This window comes from Loxodonta africana, chromosome 18, assembly GCF_030014295.1.
Source record: "Loxodonta africana isolate mLoxAfr1 chromosome 18, mLoxAfr1.hap2, whole genome shotgun sequence".
Classification (NCBI taxonomy): domain Eukaryota; kingdom Metazoa; phylum Chordata; class Mammalia; order Proboscidea; family Elephantidae; genus Loxodonta; species Loxodonta africana.
Window position 1 is genome coordinate 26,027,092 of NC_087359.1, and position 23,162 is coordinate 26,050,253.

Here is a 23,162-nt window from a genome sequence, read left to right on the forward strand (position 1 = left end):
GCCAGTGGGTGACAGCTCATGCCTTGGTGTTCTGTTACTGGCATCACCTGGACACCTTTACCTTACACACCTCTGAATCTCCAATGGCTCCTAGCTAGTGCCATACCTTGGGTGAGCCCTCAGTCAGCCCGTGCCTCAAAATGATTTTGTTCTAAGAACCAGTCAGAACGGTTTGGAGACAGCATGTGTTTCCTTTACTTAGAGAAAAGCATTCTGATTCTATTTTCAGATAAGTCTTTAGGTTCATCCTCCCACGACCCCTTAACATGAGATCCTGTGGGTTATATATTTAACGAACAAGCAACAGATGTTCTTTTGGTGGTGGTCTTCTTGGGTTAGTGGTGTTTACCTGGCAAATATTACTGAATTCCCCCTTCTACAAACAGTGCGTTTAATTCATAAATCATACAGTAAAGATACTTGCGTTGGCATTATGCATGTAAAATCTGGTGAAGTACTGAAGTCTGTAGCTTAGCTGATAGTACTGCACTTGTCAGTGTCCTGGTTTTGCTAATGGACTATGGCTATGAAAAGTGTTACCATGGAGGCAGCTGGAGGAAGAGTATACAGGAACACTTCCGTGTAATTTTGGCAACTTCTTGTGAGTCATGAATTATTTTAAAGTAAAAAGTTAAAAAAAAAAAGGACGAGATGAAACCATCTAGTCCAGTTGTTTTCAAATTTTAATTTCAGCAGCAGCCTTCCTCTCCTGCCCCTTCTTCTCTTACCCTTGGAAGACCCCAGGACACACCTCCTGGCACCCACAGGACTCTGTGGAATACCGCCTTAGAAACACTCATCCAATCCAATGCCCTCATGTTCCCGATGGAGATGTTGAGACCCAAAGAAGTAAACCAGCTTGGCCCAGGCTGCACCTCTCTTTAGTGGCTATTGATAGAAACACAGAAAGCCCAGGAAGTTTTTTAGTTCAAGTTGCTCTCTGCAAATCATCCTAAGTCACAGGTCTTTAGCTAACACTGTGTTTCTTCTGTCACACAAGGTGAGATTAATTAGACTGGAAAAGAGTTTCCATGCTCCCAAGTTCCTCCATTGGTGTGGCACAGGCAGTAGGTTCCTCCCTATGCTAAGACAATGCTTGCGGCGGCTTGGGTTGGCAGTTGGTTTCACACGGTACCGCTTGAGGAGCTTGCCAAGCCAAAAGCCTTGGGAGGCCAGCCATGGTGTGCAGTAGACAGGGACGCAAGAACCACAGGAAGTGTCCCCACTTTTCTTGGCCTCTGTTCTGACCGCCTGTGGAAGTTGATTACTTTCCCGTCCCATTCAGATCCAAGTCACTGCAGTATTTTTAGGAAACCTTGGGGCACCATGGCGTTTACATCCATGGATACTAATAATCTCCTTTTGTATTTCTTAGAGATGTTCTGGTTGCAGAGCCTGTTCTTATATTTTCCCTAAGTTGAGTCACCCCCCAGCCTAGGGCATGTGCACAACTGGTATTACCTCTGTCCTGTAAATAAGTGACATGACTTTCCTAAGGTCACATGGTTAGTAAGAGGCAAGGCTGGGGTCAGAACTCAAGTCTCCAGAATCTCAGTAACTGCCCTTGTTACTGAAGTCTCTCTTGTTTTAAACAGAGATCTTGGTTTTTGTAAAGCACCTGCACACACTTGATGATCAACAAATGGGTCATGTTGTTACTGTCAGTGTGGCCGTTATTCATAGGCATGATTGTTGGCTACTCAATTTTGGGGTGTGAAAGACTCAAAGACTTGGTTGGACTCCAGACTTTTGTAGGTGGTGGAAGCAATGGTTTCTTCTCTTTCTACAGCCTGAAGATGCCATATGGGGGTTGGATGAGTAAGGCTTACGTTTTCCTGAAAAGTGAAGCAAGTTGTCCATGTGTAATGTCAACAGAGATCTATGTGACAGCCAACTGGCAGGACAGCCGCCTGGGGACACCTGGCACGTGCCATACTCTGGAGGGCTCCGCATGAGCTGTTTACGGGTTACTTCCTCTCCCCTAGCATCCACTTTGCCCTCTACATTGAAGAGCACAACCTTTACTGTGAACACAGGGACTTTTTATTGGTCATGGCACTGGCCTGTTCCCTCAACCTTCTACCTAATGTCCTGGGATATCAGAAAACTTGGTGGGCTTCATATTCACAGCTACTACTTGCTGGAAAAATTGATCTCCCAAGGGAAGTGTTAACTTTTCATACACTGAGAGACATTTAGCAGGTAAACTAGGGACTTGCCTCAAGAATATTAACTATCTTCACGTGTATGCACTTGGCAACTATTAGGCACTTACTATGTATTTGTTGAGTTACCTTCTAAAGTAGTGGCTCTCAATCTTTAGTGTGCTTCCTGCCGTCTTTAGGATCATCTGCAGGGCTTGCTAAAACACAGTCCATTAGATCCTACCCCTAGAGTTTCTGATTCATTTGGTCTGCAGAGGGGCCCAATAATTTGCATTTCTAACAAGTTCCAGGTGATGCTGATCCTACTGCTGTGTAGGGATCATACTTGGAAAAACACTATTCTAATACAGAGATTGGAACCTGGTGTCATAGTGGTTGAGAACTCAGCTGCTAAGCAAAAAAGGTTGGCAGTTCAAATCCACCTGCTGCTCCTTGGAAACCCTATGGGGCAGTTCTGCTCTGTCCTATTGGGGCGCTAGTTAGAATCAGCTCAGTGGCAACGGGTTTGGAATGCAGAGATTAGGAGCTCAGGTGGCACAAATGGTTAACCATGCAGCTGCTAACCAAAAAGTTGGTGGTTCTGAACCCACCCAGCGGCTCCACGGGAGAAATACCTGGCGATCTACTTCCGTAAAGATAACAGCCAAGAAAACCCCATAGGGACACTTCTGCTCTGTTACACGGGGTCGCTCTGGGTTGAAATTGACTCTACAGTACCTAACAACAATGATGCAGAGACTGGCAAACTTTTTCTGTAGAGAGCCAGATAGTAAATGTTTCAGGCTTTCTTTGCCATACAGTCTCTGTTACAACAACTCAACTCTGCCGTTGTTCATGAAAGCACTCATGGGCCGTGTATGTGTACGTGAATGAGTGTAGTGGTGTTCCAATAAAACTTTATTTACAAAAACAGAAAATGGGATTATTAAAAAAATTTTTTTTTCTATTATTACAAAAAACAAGGCATTAAGAGAGCCAGGTCCTCATTCTAGATAGATTTCTGAAAGTTCTTATATGGGAATCAGTGTCACAGATACAGACAGTGGTCGAATTCCAGCTCTGTGAATAACCCACCATGTGATTTTGCGAAGGTCATTAACCTCTCTATAAGAATAGGATAGTAATTAATGGTGAAAAATAGAGGGAAATGTTAACATTTTCTACATGATTAAAATATTCCAGAATTTTTTAATCTGTATTTAAAACATAAGAATTCATTGGAGTATATATGGCTTTGGGTTTGGTTTTAGGCTCTGAAGTCAATCAAAATGTGAATTTAATTCAAAATTACCTTTGAAATTTCTTTAAATCCCTAGGACCTAGGCCTTTAGAAGGTCAAAAGCAAGGATATCCTGCTTTGTGTTTCTTTGCATTTTGGATCCTGGAGAACGAGGTCAATTTTGAATGGGTGAAGGGGATGGGGAACAGAAAGGGATCCTGGGTTGGTTTTATCAGTTTGTGCATTTGCCAACATGTAGTTGAATTAAAAGGATCCCTGGTGGTGCAGTGCTTAAGCACTCAGCTGCTAACCGAAAGGTCAGCAGTTCAAACTCATCAGCCTCTCTGCAGGAGAAAAGACCCACAAATGTGCTCTCGTAAAGATTAGATTAACCCAGTGCCATCAAGTTGATTCCGACTCTTAGCAACCATAAAGATTACAGCCTAGGAAACCCTGTGAGGCAGTTCTACTTTGTCATATAGGGTCACTTTGAGTCAGAATTGACTTGATGGCACACAACAGCAGCAGCGGTTGAATTAAGATAATAAGATACAGCTCCGCAATACAGACTAGAGTATGCTGCCAGAAGGATCCAGGGAAAAAATGGACTTCAGGCTCTTGTCCCAGGCCTGGCACACAGCAGATGATCAGTGAGGTTCGAGAGGAGGAGGAAGGGGATAGCCTTCTGCACCACAAACCATGAGTTTGTGCAGCCTCTTGCTGAGACACCAGTGTCCGTTTGCATCAACATTACCACGTACAACGTCATGTTCAAAATCAAGACACAGATCTCTGATGGCTGGAAGCACCATAGTTCCCTTTTTCATGTTGAGCCGAAATGAGGATCACTTTGTCGTGGTCCAAATCCTACTTGCATTCTCTTGGAAGAAAATGTTTACAGCACACTGAGGTATAGAAGAGTGCATTCTTCTGCATGTGGTCTGAGTTCTGTGTCATAGCTATAGTTGGAGAATTCTAGAGTCTTTGGACCTGTGCTTTTCCAAATCTTGCCACAAGAGCCTCTAGTAGCAGAGGTCAGTAAGTTTGGGTAGGATGGATGTAGCACAGCCTCCAGGACCTGCAGACTTCTTCAGAGTCACCAGTTGTGTTTTAAAACAAAGGTAAAATTACCAGTGTACTTTATAATGCTCACATGCACTTTCAAACAAACATAATATCTAAATACCTTACCATGAAGTCCAAGTGATGCTCCAGGGGAGTTGTCCCACATTTATCCTGTGGTTGTGAGTGACTTCTGACCTGTCACCAATGGGGGTCATTCAGTTAAATTCAACAAACACACCCTAGTTTTGTGCCTACTCTGTGTGGCAGCCTGTGACTGCATTGGGGCACTGGGGATGCTGATACTAAGATGTCTAAGGCATTGTGCTTGTCCTCAAGGGCTTTGATGGCTATAGGTCCAGAAGTGATCACTTTGGTAGAAACCCTGGTATTTGCAAGTTACACTCCATAAAAAGGGGAAACGTGGGTATTTATTACATGGTCGAGGATGGTCAGCCTATTAAAACATTGTGTGGCAGGAAGTCGCCACCACGCACTGTGTGACTCAGAGAATGGTGCATAGCCTGGTACTATCCAACCTTGACGTGGGGATGGGAGAGCTGTGGGGCTAGAAAAAAGCTTAGCTTAATTAAAAAATGTAGTACTTTCATGGTTGGAATGAGTATTGTGTTTCTTTTCCCCCAGGACCCAAGGAGCAAGCACAAATTTAAAATCCACACTTATGGAAGCCCCACCTTCTGTGATCATTGTGGGTCATTGCTGTACGGACTCATTCACCAAGGGATGAAATGTGACAGTAAGTAAGTTTTCTTTTCCATTAGGTGGGGAGGCTCTGTAGCTTATGCTTAGGGTTTACTGAGCACTTGAGACTCAGTAACTTTTGAACAGCGACTCATTAATATAGAGAATTAGTCCAGATATATATCAAACTAAAAAAGCATAGAATCGTTCCATTGTTGAAGTTCTGATTTACTAAATGATTTGATTGCCTAATTATGAACCCATAAAAAGGTACCTACTTATAAATGAAATTGGCGCTGTCACTTTTTTTAGTGGTAGAAATCTTCAGTCACCGTAAAATCTAGGCTAGTCAAGCCCCAAAGCAAGCACCTTCCCCATGCACTGAAAGAAGACTCTTCCCCACCTCCAGATCCCACATTTGGTTAGACTTCAGAATAAGCAAAGCAACCATAGTCATTATCTTGCTATGTCTGTAGTTAGTGGGTGGACTGTGGAAAAATCTAGTAGGCACTCCTTAAAACTGAAACCAGAAAGAAAATAAAAACCAGGATAGCATCTACTGAAGTTCATCCATCCTGCATGTTTATGGAGAGATAAACGTTATTTCAGTCTCTTTAGAGAGAAATCCCTGAAGACCATGAGGAGGGAGACACCAGTGCTTTTCCATTCTCCTTGCTTGTAATGTATGTGTCTTCATCAAATACCACAGGGAAGGAAAAACAATTACCAAAACGCTTTGCTCTGCTGCTCCTTAAGTTATGATTCCCCAAGGTATTTATTTGTTTAAATAAGAGTCTGTGCTTTTAGGACATGAAAAGTTGATTACCAGCCTTGCTTCTCTAATAGACAGGGATGAGATATGGAAATGCCATCATACTGTCATTCATTAATGACTACTATTGTGGCAGAAATATCCTACATGGAGTAAATGTAGTAAACGCACATAACCAAAAGCCAAGATATGTGAACATTACAGAGTAGATGGACTGTCGTATTGTTAGCTGCCATCATCGAGTCGGCCCCCAACTCATGGCGACCCCATGCACAACGGAACAAAACGTTGCTCAGTTCTGCACCATCCCTACCATAGAAGCAGATGGGACCCTTGCGATCCCTAGGATTTTCATTGGCTGATTTTCTGAAATAGATCACTGGACCTTTCTTCCTAGCCCATCTTAGTCTGGAAGCTCTGCTGAAATATGTTCAGCAACGTGTAAGCCCCTACCGACAGATGGGTGGTGACTGCATATGAAAGGCATTCTCCAGGAATCGAACCCAGGTCTCTCCCACGGAAGACAAGAGTTCTTCACTTAATGAAGTTATAGAACTTAATAGCCTAACAAAACCTCTGTGATCATTGAGGCCAGTGGCTGTCTGTGATTCAAGAAACCCTAGAATTCCAAGCATGGTTTTCAGGGGTTCTGCAAGTGCTAATTCTAAGTGCATTTATAAATATATTTTTAACTATTTTAAAAGTTGGAACAAAAATGAACACTCGAATGTGTTGCATACTCAACCTTGACCCCTCTGAGATCATACCGGAGTTGGAACTTGCGATCAGGTTTCTCCTGCCTTGTTCATCTAGCTGCAGGGTCTGCTGAGATAGCGAGGCCAACTGCTCTATTTACATGCACTCTTCTGTGTAAATCAGGACTTTTGGATTCTGTACAACTTTAAGAAAATAGAGAAATAAATGCGATGGTGAGCCTGGTCCGAGACTTCAACTAGCATCCCCAACAGCTGCTACCAAACAGCTGTTTTGATAAAAGGGCTTTATTGGTTATCTTCAAATGTCTTTCTAATAAATAAATGGTATAAATTTGAATTTATTAACTCAGATTATGCTAATAAAATAACATTCACCTGGCTTGTATATTAGGATTCTGCTTTAGATTTTTGTTTGAAGACAGGGTTCCATTACGAAAAAATCTTGAAAACCACTGACCTGGACCAGTGTATTTTGTTTTGCTGTATACTTTTCCCTGGGATCCTCGGGTTTCTGAGGCCACTGCCTGTGTTCATTCCTGGAGGGAGGAGGAAAATAAGCTGGTGTTATCAGGACCCCGACCCTTAACTTCTCCAGAGAAGCTTCTTCCTGTGCCCTTCCATACCCAGCTGTCACTGAGTCGAGTCGATTCTGACTCTTGGTGACCCCATGTGTGTCAGAATAGAACAGTCCACGATAGGGTTTTCAATGGCTGATTTTTTGGAAGGAGATCTCCAGGCCTGTCTTCCAAGGTACCTCTGGGTGGACTCAAACTTGAACCCTTTCAGTAAGCAACCTAGTACATTAGCTGTTTGTACCACCCAGGGACTTGCCCTTACATAGTGTAATAGTAGTCCTAGATACAATTTCACTTGGTAAAAAAAAAAAAATGTTTCAGCAAATGACTTGCCTGGGTCAACCTCTTCTTTGCACAATAGGGAATGGAATCAGAGAGGGCAAATGAGCTTCCCAAAATATAAAAGGTAATGGAGCCAAGCCAACCCCAGTGCACTTCCATCTCCCACACCCTCTCAGTTTCCCACATCCTTGCAAGAGGCTCTGGCATTTATTTCCTTTAAATTGAAAATTCTACCCAGGCACATGAAGATATGATTTGGCTAACACAAGTCATAAGGAGCCCTGGTGACACGGTGATTAAGAGCTTGGCCTCTAACTGAAAGGTCAGTGGTTCAAACCTACACAGCAGCTCCATGGAAGAAAAGACTTGATGATCTGATCCCATAAAGATTGCAGTCTAGGAAACCCTATGGGACAGTTCTACTGTGTCCTGTAGGGTCACCATGAGCCGGAATCAACTCGACAGCACACAACTGAAGTTACATTTATAACACAGCTTGTCAAACGTCTTTCTGTTGGACAAATCAAGGTGCATGATTTTGAACAGTTAGCATTGGAAACAGAAGCCTAAATGGAATCCACATTAGCGAGTCAGCTAATTGTTCTTGCTTCATTGGGTTCATTACCCTGCTTCCAGTGCCTCATGGTGGTAGCAAATGTACATTATTCATAATGCTTTTCAAAATTTGCTTTGCCCTGTTAAAATTGGCCGCTCGAAGTGAGACTGGCATTAATGGTCCATCTCGAAGGTTACAGAACAACCTTGTAGCATCCTACCAAGAATTTGGGAGGATTTAATGACCATCGGCCCTTCTGGAAGCCTGAAGTACAAGGACAGTAGAACCGTAACACCTACACAGAGTCTCTGTTTGCCTTCAGCATACAGGATCCTTTTCAGGGTTTCTTTGTTTTATTTCAATAAGACTGATCTTCTTCTGTCCTCCCCCATCTATCCCACGTAATGTCAGCTCGCAAGGGGTGGCTTATCATGCCAGGCGTGTATTTGTTTTACTTGGAGTAATATTTAAATATTTGAAGTCAGGTTTAAAATATCCAACACATTCTTTTCTTAAGAAGGGGGAAAAAAAAAAAACAGGCAAGATACTTTAGCCTTCTTGAAAATACAGGATTAGCAGAAGAAAGAAAAACTTTATGAATTTCCTATACTCAACCCACAGCTTGTCACTTTTTCAGTGGTGAGCTGAGAAAGGCATAAAAAATTCTTGGGCAGAAAGTATCCTCTGTTTAAATCAACATATGATTTGTCTCAGTGTACATAAAATATTAATTCATCCATGCTTTGTGCCTGCTTACCTACGTGAATTTTGTAGACTGTTAAATGTTTGAAATGGTCCCAGAAGAGCAAGCAGGGATATTTTGCTTTGGTTAAGACTAGACAAATATAGTATGGGTATTTTAAGGATACTGTCACTCAGATGAAGCCAGTGCTGTAAGGGACATCTGCTCACAGTTCTTTATGTCAGCAAAAGCCTTATAGCACATTAACCAGTTAGCGGGGAGCACGTTTGCCCTTGTGGACCAAAACACTGGGGAAGCAATGGCTCGCGTCCACGTGCCCAGCCTTACCCTCTGCTCTCTTGGTTCACAGCCTGCGACATGAACGTTCACAAGCAGTGTGTAATAAATGTCCCCAGCCTCTGTGGAATGGATCACACAGAGAAGAGAGGGCGAATTTACCTGAAGGCTGAAGTTGCTGATGAGAAGCTCCGCGTCACAGGTAAGGCACGTGAGCTAAGGAGCCGCTCTCTAGGTGGACATTTAAGTGAAGGTCCGGCTGACACCGAGGCAGGGTGGGGTCTGTGCCAGGCGTCCCGAGGCCTCTCAAGGGCCGTTTGCCATGGGGGACTCACCACGGTTTGCAGTCTCAGAAACTGCCTTCCATTGTCTCGGAGCTGGTCAGACTCAGAGCCACTGACTCTCGTTAACACATTGCCCAAGAGCCTGTCTGGGCACCGGAATTCCCAGATACTTGCTTACCATGTCATACAAAGTCGCATTGGGACCCTCTGACAGCATGGCCAGTGGATGCTCCACCAGGTGGCAGGAGCACAGGGAAGCCAATGAATCAAAATGGTAGTGAGTGAAACCAGGGCACAGGCAGGCTGATGGATGATTCAGATGTTTAATGGCATCGGGCTGCAATGACCTGGTAAGTCTGTCTCAGTGACAACAACCACCACAGCAGCAAATCAGCAGCCATTGGGTGCTTACTCTGTGTCAGGTAGGGTGCTAAGAGCTTTAACTGGATTAATTCGTTTAATCCTCACAACCACCCAGCCAGGGTAGCTACTGGTGTTAACCTCATTTCCAGGTGAGGAAACTGAGGCACAGAGAGATTAGTAATTTGCAGTGTCACAGAATTAGTAAGTACAGAGCCAGGATTGGAACCAAGGCATTTTGACTCCAGGACTTTGCTTCCAGTTGTCACATGTGTGCACCTCCTGTAAATATGCCCCAGCCGTGGGACTGGTATGCCTAGTCCATGGTCAGGGTGTTCCCTCCTTAGGTCTGTGTCTATGCGGGTTTGCCATAGTGGGACTTTTCCTTTGAATTTCTCGCCACGTCTTCTTTAGCGATATTGACATAATCAAGTTACCCTGGAGCCCTGTTGGCCTGGGACCCATCCTATATCCTCATGATGACTTATCTGTCAATGGCGCACTCCATGTTAGCTTATGGTCTAACTCTCAGAAGTCAACCTAGTTTCCACTTTCTTGGGGCCCCCCCACGTACCACCCATATACTCTTTTCTTCACTAAGGTCATTCATTCTTATCTGATCAGCAAAGGTATCATGTTTCTGTTTGCATTTAGGAACTTTAAGCTATCATAAAAAAGGGAACACTGACTTTGATGTTACTTGGTTGTAGATGACAGAAAACATGATAGGGGAAATTCTGGAAAAGGTCTGTTTAAGGAAAGGAAGAAAAAACAAAAAGGAGTTACCGAGTTCCAAATGAAGCTTACTTTTGGAAACATCTTAACATTTTCTTTTTCTTTGAAAAAACCCAAAATTTTCTAGCCAAGAATTCAGGGAAATCAAAGGATTTTGAGGTGTACTAGGAGGGGCAACGCAGTTTGTCTCTGGACAACCTTATGAAACAAAGCAACTATACCTAATGGTCAGGATTGAAATATGCATAGAATTCCTGTCGTGGACGCAGAATCCCTATTGACTGCATTTTGGAGAAATTCATTTATTTTCTCAAAACCATCCCTCTTGCACCCATGCCTTTGGGTCTGTAGCTCTTACCTCCCTTTGGCTGGGCTGATGCTATTGACAGAGTCCGCTCTGCCCGGGGCCCCTCCGCCCAGAGGAAGTGGGGCTCCCCCGGGTGTGTGTGTGTGTGTGTGTGAGAGAGAGAGAGAGCTTGGTTATGACATCATAAGCCACCTTCACATTCTCGCTTTCATTTCTCTCTCTTTTCTCCTAAGGCTCTTGGATTGCTAAAGCCATTTATTGGGAAACATGGAGGTTAGGAGAAAATTACCGTAAAACATAGTATCAAAGGGGGTAAGGGATTGAGGGGTGAAAAGGAGAGTGGCTATTGGCTAGACATTTCTGTGTATTTCCTTAGCTTTATCATAACATACAAGGCACCACAGGCACCTAACAGACATCACAGGTGAATACTCAGAGCTTCACTCGATGTTCGCATGTGGTACCTCACGGCCCCACTCTAAGGCCAGAACACATGGACAGAGTTTTCAAACATTCAGCTCTAGTTAGCTATACTTCTGAATAATTAGTGTATGCACTGTGTATGCTGGACTTGCCCCCTGGCTTGTGCTGTAATAAAAGCAGCAACCCATGGTGCCACCTGAGTTTTACATTCTCTTCTCTGAGCCACAAGAGCCTTGTGGGTACACAGCTGCACAGAGGGACACAGACATCCTGGCCGGAGAAGCCCATGGCACACGAGTGGAAGAGAAAGGTCAGGTCCCAAAGAAATGGCTTGTTTCAAAAGGTTGTCCAAACCCCTCCTCACACACCTCAAATTCCTTTGTTTGACATTCCCTGGGTTGTAACCTGTGAACTTCCCACATCTCTCTTCCTGATTAAAGAATCTGCTTTTGAATAAATATTTAACACATAAATATTTGCTAAACCCACCTTCAGTACTATACTAAGTTCCTTGAGATTTTAGAGGGTCCCATCGCTCACAGGCAGCAAAGAGTGTCCTCCTCTGGCTCATGTCCTGATACTCCTCCACCGTTGCCCGGAGTGGAATCTGACTCACCACTGTAGAATCATCTTAAGGGAACACAGCCTTCATTGAGCTGTACGTAGACTTTATGCGTGAAAGTCCACCAATAGAATGTCATGGCAACTGTCTAGGCCAAGTCTCTTGAGAAGCAGTCTAAAAATTATTGTATAAAGCTTCTGCTCTAGTAATATAAATTCAGCAAGAGTTTAATAATAATAATAGTAACTGCTGCTGCTAACCTTTATTGAGCTTCTGTCATGAAAAGGGCACTTTATAGGCACAGCGGTTAAGTGCCTGGCCGCTAACCAGAAGGTCAGCAGTTCGAATCCACCAGCCACTACTTGGAAACCCTATGGGGCAGTTGTACTCTGTCCTACAGGGTCACTATGAATCAGAATCGACTTCATGGCAAAGGGTTTGTTGGTTTTTGTTTTTTTTTTTTTTTTTTTTGGTTTATAGGGTAGAAAGGGACGGAGCCAGGGCTTGAGCTCAGGTCTGAAGCCCACAAACTTGCGTACAATCCCTAAGCTATGAACCTCCCAGGACTCTCTTTTTAAATTAAAGAATCTTCTTTTGTATAAATATTAAAGCCATAAATATTAGCTAAACCCACATTCGGCTCTCCACTAGGTTCTTTGCAGTTACAGGAGGGCTAAGTGTGGAACCTACAACCGGTGGAGAAAAGAGTAACATTCAGGAGAATTAAAAAGCAATCCGAGTCCTTGTGTGATCAAGTGCTAACTTCTGTGGACTCTAAATAGTATGCCATTGGGAGGTGCTGGGGAGGGCAGGGGAAGGGAGACTGTTGAGAAGGTGGAGAGTGAAGAACTCCAGAGATATTCCAGAGGCCGAGGGGAGAGAGTGCCTATCGAGGGATTAAATGGGATATAGGAATTGGCCTGGCTTTAATGAGAGTGCAAATATAAGCAATAAACCATAACGAGCAGAGCCGATGGTCCAAAGGCAAACGATTTAGTGGAAAATGCATTTTAAACCCCAAGCTGCTGTCTTAATTGCTAGATTTAGCTCAATCTCCATTTTACCTATGCAGAACTGCGCAGGTTGAAAAGAATCCCCCCAGGAAAGTAGGAACTGTCAGCAGACTCCTGCTTTGGCATTGAAATCACCCTTTCACAACTGGAGATGAGTTTTCCTTCTAGATCAGCCCAGTATTTATGGGGAAGGCCTCCACTTTAGTGATGTATTTTTATTTTTTGCCTTTGGGCAGGGATGCTGAAGCTATCAGGATAGTCTTTTTCCCCGCCCCCCGCCCCTTCCAATATGCAATTTTAATAGGTTTCTTACATTCTCTGTGCTTTTTATTTGGTTTGGAGGAGTGGTAAAAAAAAAAAAATCTTCCTTGTGGGAACCGATTTTCAATTTAATGTCGTAAGTAAATGGAAAAATATTGTATGCTTTCAAAAAAAAAAGATTTTTTTTTTACAACTGTTTCAGGAAGACATCTCCCCCACAAATAGATTATTCTGAAGAAGAGTCTCATTTTCTCAAATGTCTTGGGTTGTTAGTTTGGCCTGGAGATTGGAGTTTTGAAACAGGTTTCTGTAGTGAAGGGAGGGCTTCCTCCAAGATCTGAAGCTCCTGGAAGTACAGGGATCCCACCCACCAGTGAGACTCACCATCCAGGTATTAAAACAATAATGCTCGCTCTCTGTGCTCTTCCACCTTGTAATAGCATATTTGCTACAAAATCATGGTAATGAGGCTTGGCTTTTGTATAACGATCGGTCATTCTTTGATTCATCCACTCGATAAATTTTATTGAGCCTGGGTCAGGCTCTCTGTCAAGAACTGGGGATGCCAGGTAATTAAGATGTGAACCTTATCATGGAGTGCATGGTCTTTGGGGAAGTGAAGACATGAAAATATTTACAGGGCAGTGTGCTAAGGAAACCTGGTGTCGTGGTAGTTAAGCTCTTGGCTGCTAACCAAAAGGTCTGCGGTTCGAACCCACCAGCTGCTCCATGGTAGAAAGATGTGGCAATCTGCTTCTGTAAAGATTACAGCTTTGGAAACCCAATGAGGCAGTTCCACTCTGTCCTATAGAGTCACTTTGAGTTGGAATCTACTCAGTGGCAATGGGTACAGGTGCTAAGTGCCTTTAAGAACAGTGGGAGCTTGGGAGAAGGGTACCTCAGCAGGCCCAAGGAAGCTGCAGGCGGTTCACAAAGATGGTGGAGCTGGGAGGACAATGGGCTGGGGGGTTTGGGCAAAGCTGCAGAGGCATGAAAGGGCACGGTGTATTCAGGAAGCCCAACACAGCTCTGGATGTGGGGAATTTCAAGTGTGAGGTGGGGAGGGCTGGACGGAAATTCTTTTCTTTCCGTGTCCAAGGAATTAGGGCTCTGCTCATCTCAGTCTACAGACTGCATGATCCATAGGAGGCATGTCGTAGAGGCTCCGAGTTGTATACTTATTATTCAAACAGGAGGATTTTAGGTTCCAAGTGGCTATGTTTCCAACAAGGATGGAGGATCAGTCAGGATGTCACCCAGAGGTACACAGTGACCACAGTTTTCTTTGCCAGTGCTGGGGTGGTACTTGGAGACTAACAACCTTTCATCCTATGGTTTTAGCATCCATTGATGAGCCTTGATCAATTATTACGTTGATGGTTGCAAAATATTGATTTCCTAATTCTGTAATGCTGCCTAAGGAGCTCTGGTGGTACAGTGGTTAAGCACTTGGCTGCTAATCAAAACGTTGGTGGTTCGAACCTACCAGCTGCTCCACTTGAGAAAGGTATTGCAGTCTGCTTCCGTAAAGATTACAGCCATGGGAACCCTATGGGGCAGTTCTCCTCTGTCCTGTAGGGATGCATACGTCGGAATCCATTCGACAGCAGTGGATTTGAATCCCTTCTAAGTTCATTAGCTGACTTTCTTTTCAAAGAGCTTTCCCTTTATCTTTCCCCTAATTGTTTTTTTGTTTGTTTGTTTTAAGTATCAACTCGGTCTCCCTGATTTTTTTTATTGTCATTTTTCTTATGTTCAAACTATCCCAAATATGGCCAGTAGGTGCTCTTCAGACTGGTTCTTGTGTCCTTTGGACGTGACCCACGATTTGGGGGACACTTTCTTTTCTTTCTGGAACAAAATGGCTCACTATGTACTTCGGTCATTTCTCCAAGGAGCCCAGTTCCTTTAAGGGGAGAATAGTATTTAGAAACCAAGATCTAGGTGCTAGCAGTGCTCATTGCTCCGAAGGTTACTGTTTCCAAGCTCTTTCAGCCAACAGAGGTAGGAATATTTTTTAAATGTCTTCATGCTGATACTTCCAGTTCCCGTCCTAACCCGGGTTCTCCCCTCACCTTTCCCCAGTTCATATTTGTTCTTCCTTCTCACACAGTCTGTGAGTCGCAATCGACTCAACGGCAGCGGGTTTGGTTTTCTCACAGAGTAGGGCTCCTAATAACAGCCGTATGTTTACTCATTTGCTCTGCGGAAGAGTTTCAGAATTCCTATGCCAGTACCTCTACCAGGAACAAGCCTACTAACTAAAGTTTAAGGTTTTTTGCAGTTTTTAAATTTTATTTTATTTATTTACGATGGCAGTATACATAACCAAACATACATCTATTGACAATTGTACGTGTACAGTTCAATGACATTGGTTACAAACTTCACATTGTGTCACCAGCCTCACCATCTCTGCCCACATTGTTTCATCACCATCAGGTTAGACTCTGTGCCCCCTCAAAGTTCCCATCTGTGTTTCAGATTCACTGTTGTCAGTATGAACTGATATAGATGCTTCTTTATAAGAGCACAATGCTCAAGGCCAACATTCTTTTTTGTGTGTGTTTTAAGTGAAAGTTTACAAATCAAGTCAGTCTCTCATATAAAAATTTATATACACCTTGCTATATACTCCTAGGTGCTCTTCCCCTAATAAGACAGCGCACTCCTTCTCTCCACCCTCTATTTTCATGTCCATCCGGCCAGCTTCTGACCCCTTCTCCCCTGTCATCTCCCTTCCAGACAGGAGCTGCCCACATAGTCTCATGTGTCTACTTGATCCAAGAAGCTTGCTCTTCACCAATATCATTTTCTATCTCATAGTCCAGCCCAATCCCTGTCTGAAGAGTTGAAGGCCAACATTCTTTATTAATTAACTTTTATTGCAATTTTTTAATCCTTAGGCTATATCCCACTAAGGGTATAAAGTCAGTATACACTTACTTGAATTAAATGTTTTCCTGTGTAGTTATATTATCGATTTGGCAAACGCTGCCTTAACCAAGTGATCAAACTGAAATTCACCAAAAATATAACAGTCTGAAAGGATGTACCTCCTGGTGTGATGTAGTAGAAAGTACACGGTATCACCAGTCAAGTATTCTTGCCAAATATTTTAACCTGAATCTAATCATGAGGGGATAAAATCAGACAAATCCAGATACCGGGACATTCCCCAAGATAACTGGCCTGGACTTTTCCCAAATGTCAGTGTCATGAAAAACAAAAACAGTCAAGGGGACTGTTCTTGATTAAAGGACACTAAAGAGATATGGCAGCCAAATGCATACATGACTGGGTCCTGGATCCAAAATAAATAAAACAAATAGCTATAATGAACATTTGGGGACAATTCTGTATCTGGGCTGATAAGATTGTTATGTCAGTATTAAACTCCTTGGTGATAATGGTTTTGTGTTTATGGGAAGGAATGCTGGAATATTTAAGAGATAGTACCGTACTTCCAAATGGTTCAGCATAAACAAAAAAAAAAAAAAGTAAGAGAAAGTCCGTGTGGCAAGAAGTTAATAATTAGTGCATCTAGGTGAAGTGTATATGGGTGTCCATGCACTATTCTTTCAAGTTCACTGTTGGTTTGAAATTTTTCAAGATAAAAATTTGGGAGTGATAGCTATCTCTGGAGCTTTTGTTCTGGCCTGTCTACCACTTAAATGCCCCCCTGTAAAGATCACTCTTGGCTGGAACGAAGCCACCGTGTTAACCAGCCATCAGAGAGCCTCGGCTATTCAGCTTCCCTCTGTGGGTTCTCACGCTCTGGTGACCCTCATGTCATCCCTCAGATGCCTCTGTGCTCAACCAGCAGTGCCCATTTCCTTTACTGGACAGCCAACCAGAGTGACCCAAACATCAGCATTTCTTTGTGGCTGTGCACTGAAGCTCGGCCCTGAAGCAGGATTTATAAAGGGCGCTCACCTGGCCTCCAGCTTCAGCTGATGCAGGTTATTCCTTAGAGCCACCTGGGGCTGGCTGCGTGAACTTGAGATTACACACTCTGCCAGGGGCACGTGCCTGACAGTGCAGGTGCTGCCCAGGCTGGGGAACCAATCGTGCGTCCTCTGGGACTGTGTACGTGATGCCAATTTTCCAAATAGCCCAAGGAGAAAAGAAAAGCAACCAGAATTAAATAGCTAAAGGAGTCATGAACAGGTATGTATCTGTGTGTGTAGAAGAAGTTGTGGGCACAGTATATAGGCAAAACTTTTCTTCTTGCCACATCCTTAAGATAGTGGAAGGGTGAGCCATTCATGCTCCGCACCTGCCTCCCCTTGGGTACCACTTTTTTCTATCCTAGGGTTTCCCATGCCTGCTTCAAAGAAACCAGCCTGACCTTTATGTTAACTTCTATTTCAAGCAGGCTTCCATCTCTTTAAAAAAATTAATGAAAAGAATAGGGACAATGAGAGTAACGTTCACAAGCTTTATGACCCTCACAAAAATGAGAAATTATTTCATTAGTTAGCAGCCCTGGTGGCACAATGGTTAAGCACTCGGCTGCTAATCGAAAGGTTGGCAGTTTGAACCTACCCAGCACGTCCTCAGGAGGAAGGCCTGGTGATCTGCTCCTGTAAAGATTAAAAATCAGCCTAAAAAACCCTATGGAGCAGTTTATCCTGTCATATGGAGTCACTATGAGTCAAAAATAGACTCGACGGCATCTAACAACACTTTATTAGTTTGGACTTAAATACTGGTAAACCCCTTGCTATAACTGCAATTCATGGTGAAGTGTATGACGTGTGCGAAGGCTTTGTCTCCAGGTGTTTCGTGAATCCATTAACATCAGAGTCCATTGATTCTTAGAGCCATAGGGGTCATCGCATCTCCTTCTCTGTGGAGACATAAAGAGAAGCATGGTTTCTGTCCTTTTGTAGGTGGGGAAGTAAGAATGAGAAGTCCAGTGTCTTCCTCATGGCCACAGAGAGGACCACTCCATGGTCCTATTAAGCTCAAGAAGTAGGTGTGGCATCTGGCCAGTGGCCCTTCATCTCCCACGACCTGTCTCATGGTGCTGTGATGGCCTCTTGCCTTTTGCAGATGGGAATGCAAATAGGTAGTTAGCTAGTCAGAAGGGAAGGCACAGATGCAGAAAAGCCAAACCAGAGAAGCTGGTGGTGTTTATTGCATGCCTAGGTCCTGTGCAGACAGAAACCACCATTGAGAAGCACCTTGCATATACCAGGCCCTGATTTGCTGCATTCCTACATAACCTTTCATCTCAGCAATGCTTTGAGAGAAATGCTATTGTCATCATCATTTTGTTGTAACTCAGGAAACTGAGGCTCAGCGAGGTCCAGTAACCTCCCCAGGTCATACAGCTGCTAAGTGGGAGACCCTCTACCTCCAGGGCCCAGGCATGCCCTTCCCACCCTGATACAGCTGACTCTTGGCTCTTGCAAGAAAAGATCATGTACCAGCCCACAGCCCTTTCCTTTTAGTGCAGACATGGTCCACTCAGTTGCCAAAGCATTTTCCATTTTGTGTTTCTAGCCTGCAGTTAAGGAGCCCAGGTAGTTCAGTGGTTAAGTGCTCAGCTGCTAGCTGAAAGGTGTGGCAGTCTGCTTCCATAAAGATTACAGCCTTAGAAATCCCATGGCGCAGTTCCACTCCTTCCTATAGTGTCACTGTGAGTTGGAATTGACTCAATGACACTGCAATTCTGGATCCTGTGATTAATAGTCGAGGCTACTTCCTGATGGTTCTGTGACACCTGTAATTACTGCAGCGTCGTTGGCACCATTGAGGGTGAGGGTCTGTTTTCATTTGCCCAGAGCTTCCATGTTCCAGAGTTTAGATAATGGCTGGAAGTATAAATGGCGGTCGAGAATCTGGCTGGAATCTTCCCTGCCTTAAAGTGAAGAATTAAAATGGACAAGGGAAATGGAAAATAATGTCCCTTGAGAACACGCTGTGATGGTCTATGAGTAGGCTGGACATGCCACCTGACTGCCGTCCCTTCTCAGCCTGGTATTGCTGGCTTTGCTTTGCTGGCCTTGCTTCTTTCCCATGAGAGACTCATAGTGCCCTCACTCAAGAGTACTTCTTTTGAAGAAATCACCTCCAGCAGTCACCTGTCTTCAGGTGGCCGGTGCTTAACATCTGTGCATGTCCTTTGCAAAAGAAAACAGGACCTGCCTCTAAGCTAAAGATACACACAGTGTGCTTGTATAGAATGTGCTTGTCAAGAAGGCCTGCATGTTGCTTTTTGCTCCATCCCAGTGCATATGCTTCTAGGTAATGACAGACATGGTTTCAGCGGATTTAATTATTCCTTGATTTGCACATCCCCTAAAAGTCGACTGTCATATGTCTGTGTGACCCCCTTCTACAGCCGGTACCTTGCCTACCTCCCCACTCTCAGCTCTTACACCCCTTTTCCTTTTGCACTCTGTGTTCCAATTGTAAGAAAAGCTTCAGGCAGTTCCCCCAACATGGCAGGCTGCGTCCTGCCTCCACACCTTTGCTTATGCAGTTTTCCCTGCTGGAAGGCCTGCCTCTCAGGAATACCTGCTTAAGGTTCAGCCCCAGTCACCTTTATGAAGCCTTTCCTAATGTTGTATCCCTGCCTAAAATTGACCACTTCCCCTGCAAGTCCTCAGACACTGTGTTCTAACATTTATAGTGTGATTGTATTTACATGTTTATTTACATGTTGGTCGTCATCTACTAGGGAGTGCCTGAGTGGTGCAAACAGTTAATGTGCTCAGCTGCTAACTAAAAGGTTGTTAGTTTGAGTCCGCTCAGAGGCTCTTGGGAAGAAAGGCCTAGCAATCTAGTTCTAGGAAAAAAAAAAAAAATCAGCCATTGAAAACCCTGTGGAGCAAATTGGGAAAACGCAGAACAGAATTTCAATTTCTCCTGGACTCTAGACTTTCTGGAGCCACAGAGGCTGGAGGAATCCCCGAAACTGGTGCCCTGAGATAATCTTTAAACCTTAAACCAAAAACATCCCCTGAGGTCTTCTTAAAACTAGTTAATAGATTAGCTTATGTAACTAATAAAAAATGCCTGCCTTGAGCATTATGCTCTCTCAAGAACTATCTATATGGGATCAAAGTGACAACAGCAACTCGAAAGATTGAACAGGAACCTTAGGGGGCAGTGAGTTTATGTTAATGGAGGAGGAACAACTCAGAAAAGGAGGCTGAGAATGGTTGCACAACTTGAATAATGTAATCAGTATCACTGAGTTGTACATGTGGAAACTGTTGGATTGGTGTCTGTTTTGCTGTGTATTCGACGGCACTGGGTTTTTTTATTCTTAAAAACAACAAAATAAATAAAATTTAAAAGAAAAGAAGACCCATGGAGTACAGTTCTGCTCTGGCATACCCCGGGCTCACCATACATGAGTCAGAGTTAGCTGGTACTGATTCTCCCTCTCCTAGACCATAAGCCCTCTCAGGGTATCTTCTGATGGTGTCTTAACCTTCTGCACGCAGCCCAGTGCCTAGACATTGGCTTTAATATATGTTTCCTAAGTAAATTTAAATAATGATAATAAAGGAAGCATCCAGTAGTCATAGCATAAAAAAATGCACCCAGGCTTATACTGTGCCCCTGCATCCCAAATCCAAGCGACTCTTTCCTTTTTAGCCCTGTGTTCCAATCAAGTTAAAATGATCCTGTTTTAGCCTAATTGACAAAGCCACGTGACTTCTGGGATCCTTTAGAGAAACTTAAATTGGTCAAGAAAAAGACCGCATCTTCTCAAAGAGACTTGTCATTATTTACATCCTGGCTGGGGTACCTCGTCCTGACTTATTCGAGGCACAGATAAATGTCAGATGTGTACTAACTAGCAGCGTACCCTCCTACAGATTGTTTTCCATGCGTAGTTCTCTCGGTAGCAGTTCCAGCATGGCTTTCTCGCTGGGTGCTTAGTCACTGGCTGTCCGTGGGAAGCAGTGAGAGATCAGGGCTAAGGGCGAAGGATCGTCTGTATTATCCCCGGTATCACCTCCTTCATGCGTGTTTGCCCTTGCCGTAAAACACCCTAATGTCCAGGTTCAAAGTTGCAATGGCTTCCCTTTCTCCTGTTTAAGATGTTCCCAGGTTCCGGATTCTTTACAGGCTCTTCTGCCATTTATTCAGTTCCACTCCGGTGACTTCTGCCACAAAGAAGCACCCTTAAAGATGGGCTTTGAATGCCTGCCTCCCTGGGAAGAGGAGAAACAAATTATTTCTGGGGCTTCTTTCAAGATTACCCCGTTAACATACAGGGACAGTGACATTGACAGAGCAGGTCATTCTTGTGCAGGCTTTTAATTGCTTCTAATTATAGAATTATCATTAAAGCACAAGATTAATTGCCATGAAATTATTGCAAGAAACTTGATCTTCTTCTAGAAAGTCAGTGCATTAGCCAAGCAAAGAATCTCTTAGAAGTTTACAGAGGATGTCTTTTCGATCACTTCAGGTGAACCTTCCTTTTAATTCTTTGTTAGAGGGGAAAGTGTGGGAGGTGTTAAGGCGATCAGGATGGAAGATAAAATGAATAGCAGATAAATTTCCCATTTGGTCCCCACCAAAAGGTGGAAAAGTTGAACAGTGTTTAGGGATTGTTTGGTACCCCAATGGAAATGTCCCAAATAAATGCAAAGATTTTTATGGCTAAGAGTTGTCACCACAAAGTTAAAGGTGGGAGATGTTCTTTTATGGTCCCTTCTAGCATTAAGTTCCTCTGATATCCCAGTTTCATCTTTCAACTGTTTTATAAAGGAGCCTCCAGAGAATGTGTGTACGTGTGCACCTGATTATTGGAATTGAAATGGTGCAGAGAAGCAGCAGACTAAATGTTCCTCTCAGCCTCTAGGCATTTCCACTTGGAAAGAATGCAGCTTTCCTGAGAGCATCCGAAATCAGTTAGCTCCTGGGGTTGTTCTAAAATATCCCTTTTGAATAGAGTGGGAATGGCACCTGCGGGAAGCTCTGCAGTGGAGCCGCCCCCACCAGGGACTTTCTTTACAGAGAAGAACCATAGCCCTACTTTACCACCCGTTCTTCTTTGTAATTAATGCAAGGTTTGTGGTTAATTAAAGACAGTCAGGGTCCCTTTTAAAACCAAGGCAGACATTTTTTTTCCCCCTAGAATAATAACGAGAACAGATGCAAGGCAAACTTCCCACAAAAGTTTCCGAGTTTGGGGTACTTCGTGGGGGAAGGTTGGTTCACCAGCTCAGATCCACTGGCGGCAGAGAATATAATCAGGAAAAATACCTGCTTCCCTGAACACCCAGTGGGGAGGTGGGGAGAGGAGAGTTCTCATTCTGGAAAATACTACACAGACATCACTTTCTCTTTTTTAAGTCACGCTGCCTGAAGCCAGCCACTGCTAGGGGTAGGAGGTGCAGGGCATGGGGGCATATTTCTCTGGCTGTACGTTGGGGCTCTCATTTCACAGGCTGCCTGGGTGAATACCCACGGAAGAACTCTTGCGGGTAAACAGCTGCCCAGAAAGCCAGAAGGGACAGTGTGTGCGCATTACAAGTTGCAAACAGCACGCTGCAGCCTCATTAACCACTTGCCGCAGAGTCGATTCCAACTCATGGTGACCCCATGTGTGCTAGAGAGTAGAAATGTGCTCTCTCGGGTTTTTAGTGGCTGAATTTTCAGAAGTAGATCGCCAGGCCTTTATTCCAAGGTATCTCTGGGTAGACTTGAACGTCTGGCCTTTTGGTTAGCGGCCAAGCACATTAACTGTGTGCACCCCCCAGGGAGTCCACAGCCTCAGTACTTCTTACTAATTTACAACTACTCCGAATGGTTCTGAAGCCTACTTCAGCCCCTACTCCACCCTCCCAGCCCCAGGGAGCAACAATATTATCCTCGGAACTTCTGGCTTCTGAAAAAAGAAAAAAAACTGGCTTCTGAAGGATACATTAAATGACTTCAGCACACATTAAATGACTAACGCTCTATGAAGAAGAGATACAGGGGGCTTCTGCTTAGAAGATCATAAAAGTGACCTGGTTAATCAGAAAAGAGCAGGAGTGGCAATATTAATTTCTGACAAAATAGACTTTAAAGTTAAATCCATCAGAAAGGATAAGGAAGGACACTGTATAATGATTAAAGGGACAATACACCAAGAAGATATAACCGTATTAAATATTTATGCACCCAATGACAGGGCTGCAAGATACATAAAACAAACTCTATCAGCATT

The 23,162-nt window shown here is 43.8% G+C and overlaps 1 protein-coding gene across 2 annotated transcripts in view; it reads left to right on the forward strand.

The window, feature by feature from the left end:
• Positions 1–23,162, forward strand: part of PRKCA (protein kinase C alpha) — a 490,096-nt gene that overhangs the window by 328,964 nt on the left and 137,970 nt on the right. For both annotated transcript variants that reach the window (XM_003417295.4, XM_023556975.2), the window contains exons 4-5: positions 5,092–5,203; positions 9,102–9,230. In XM_003417295.4, coding sequence (XP_003417343.1) covers positions 5,092–5,203; positions 9,102–9,230 — 241 coding nt within the window. The remainder of the gene's footprint in view (positions 1–5,091; positions 5,204–9,101; positions 9,231–23,162) is intronic.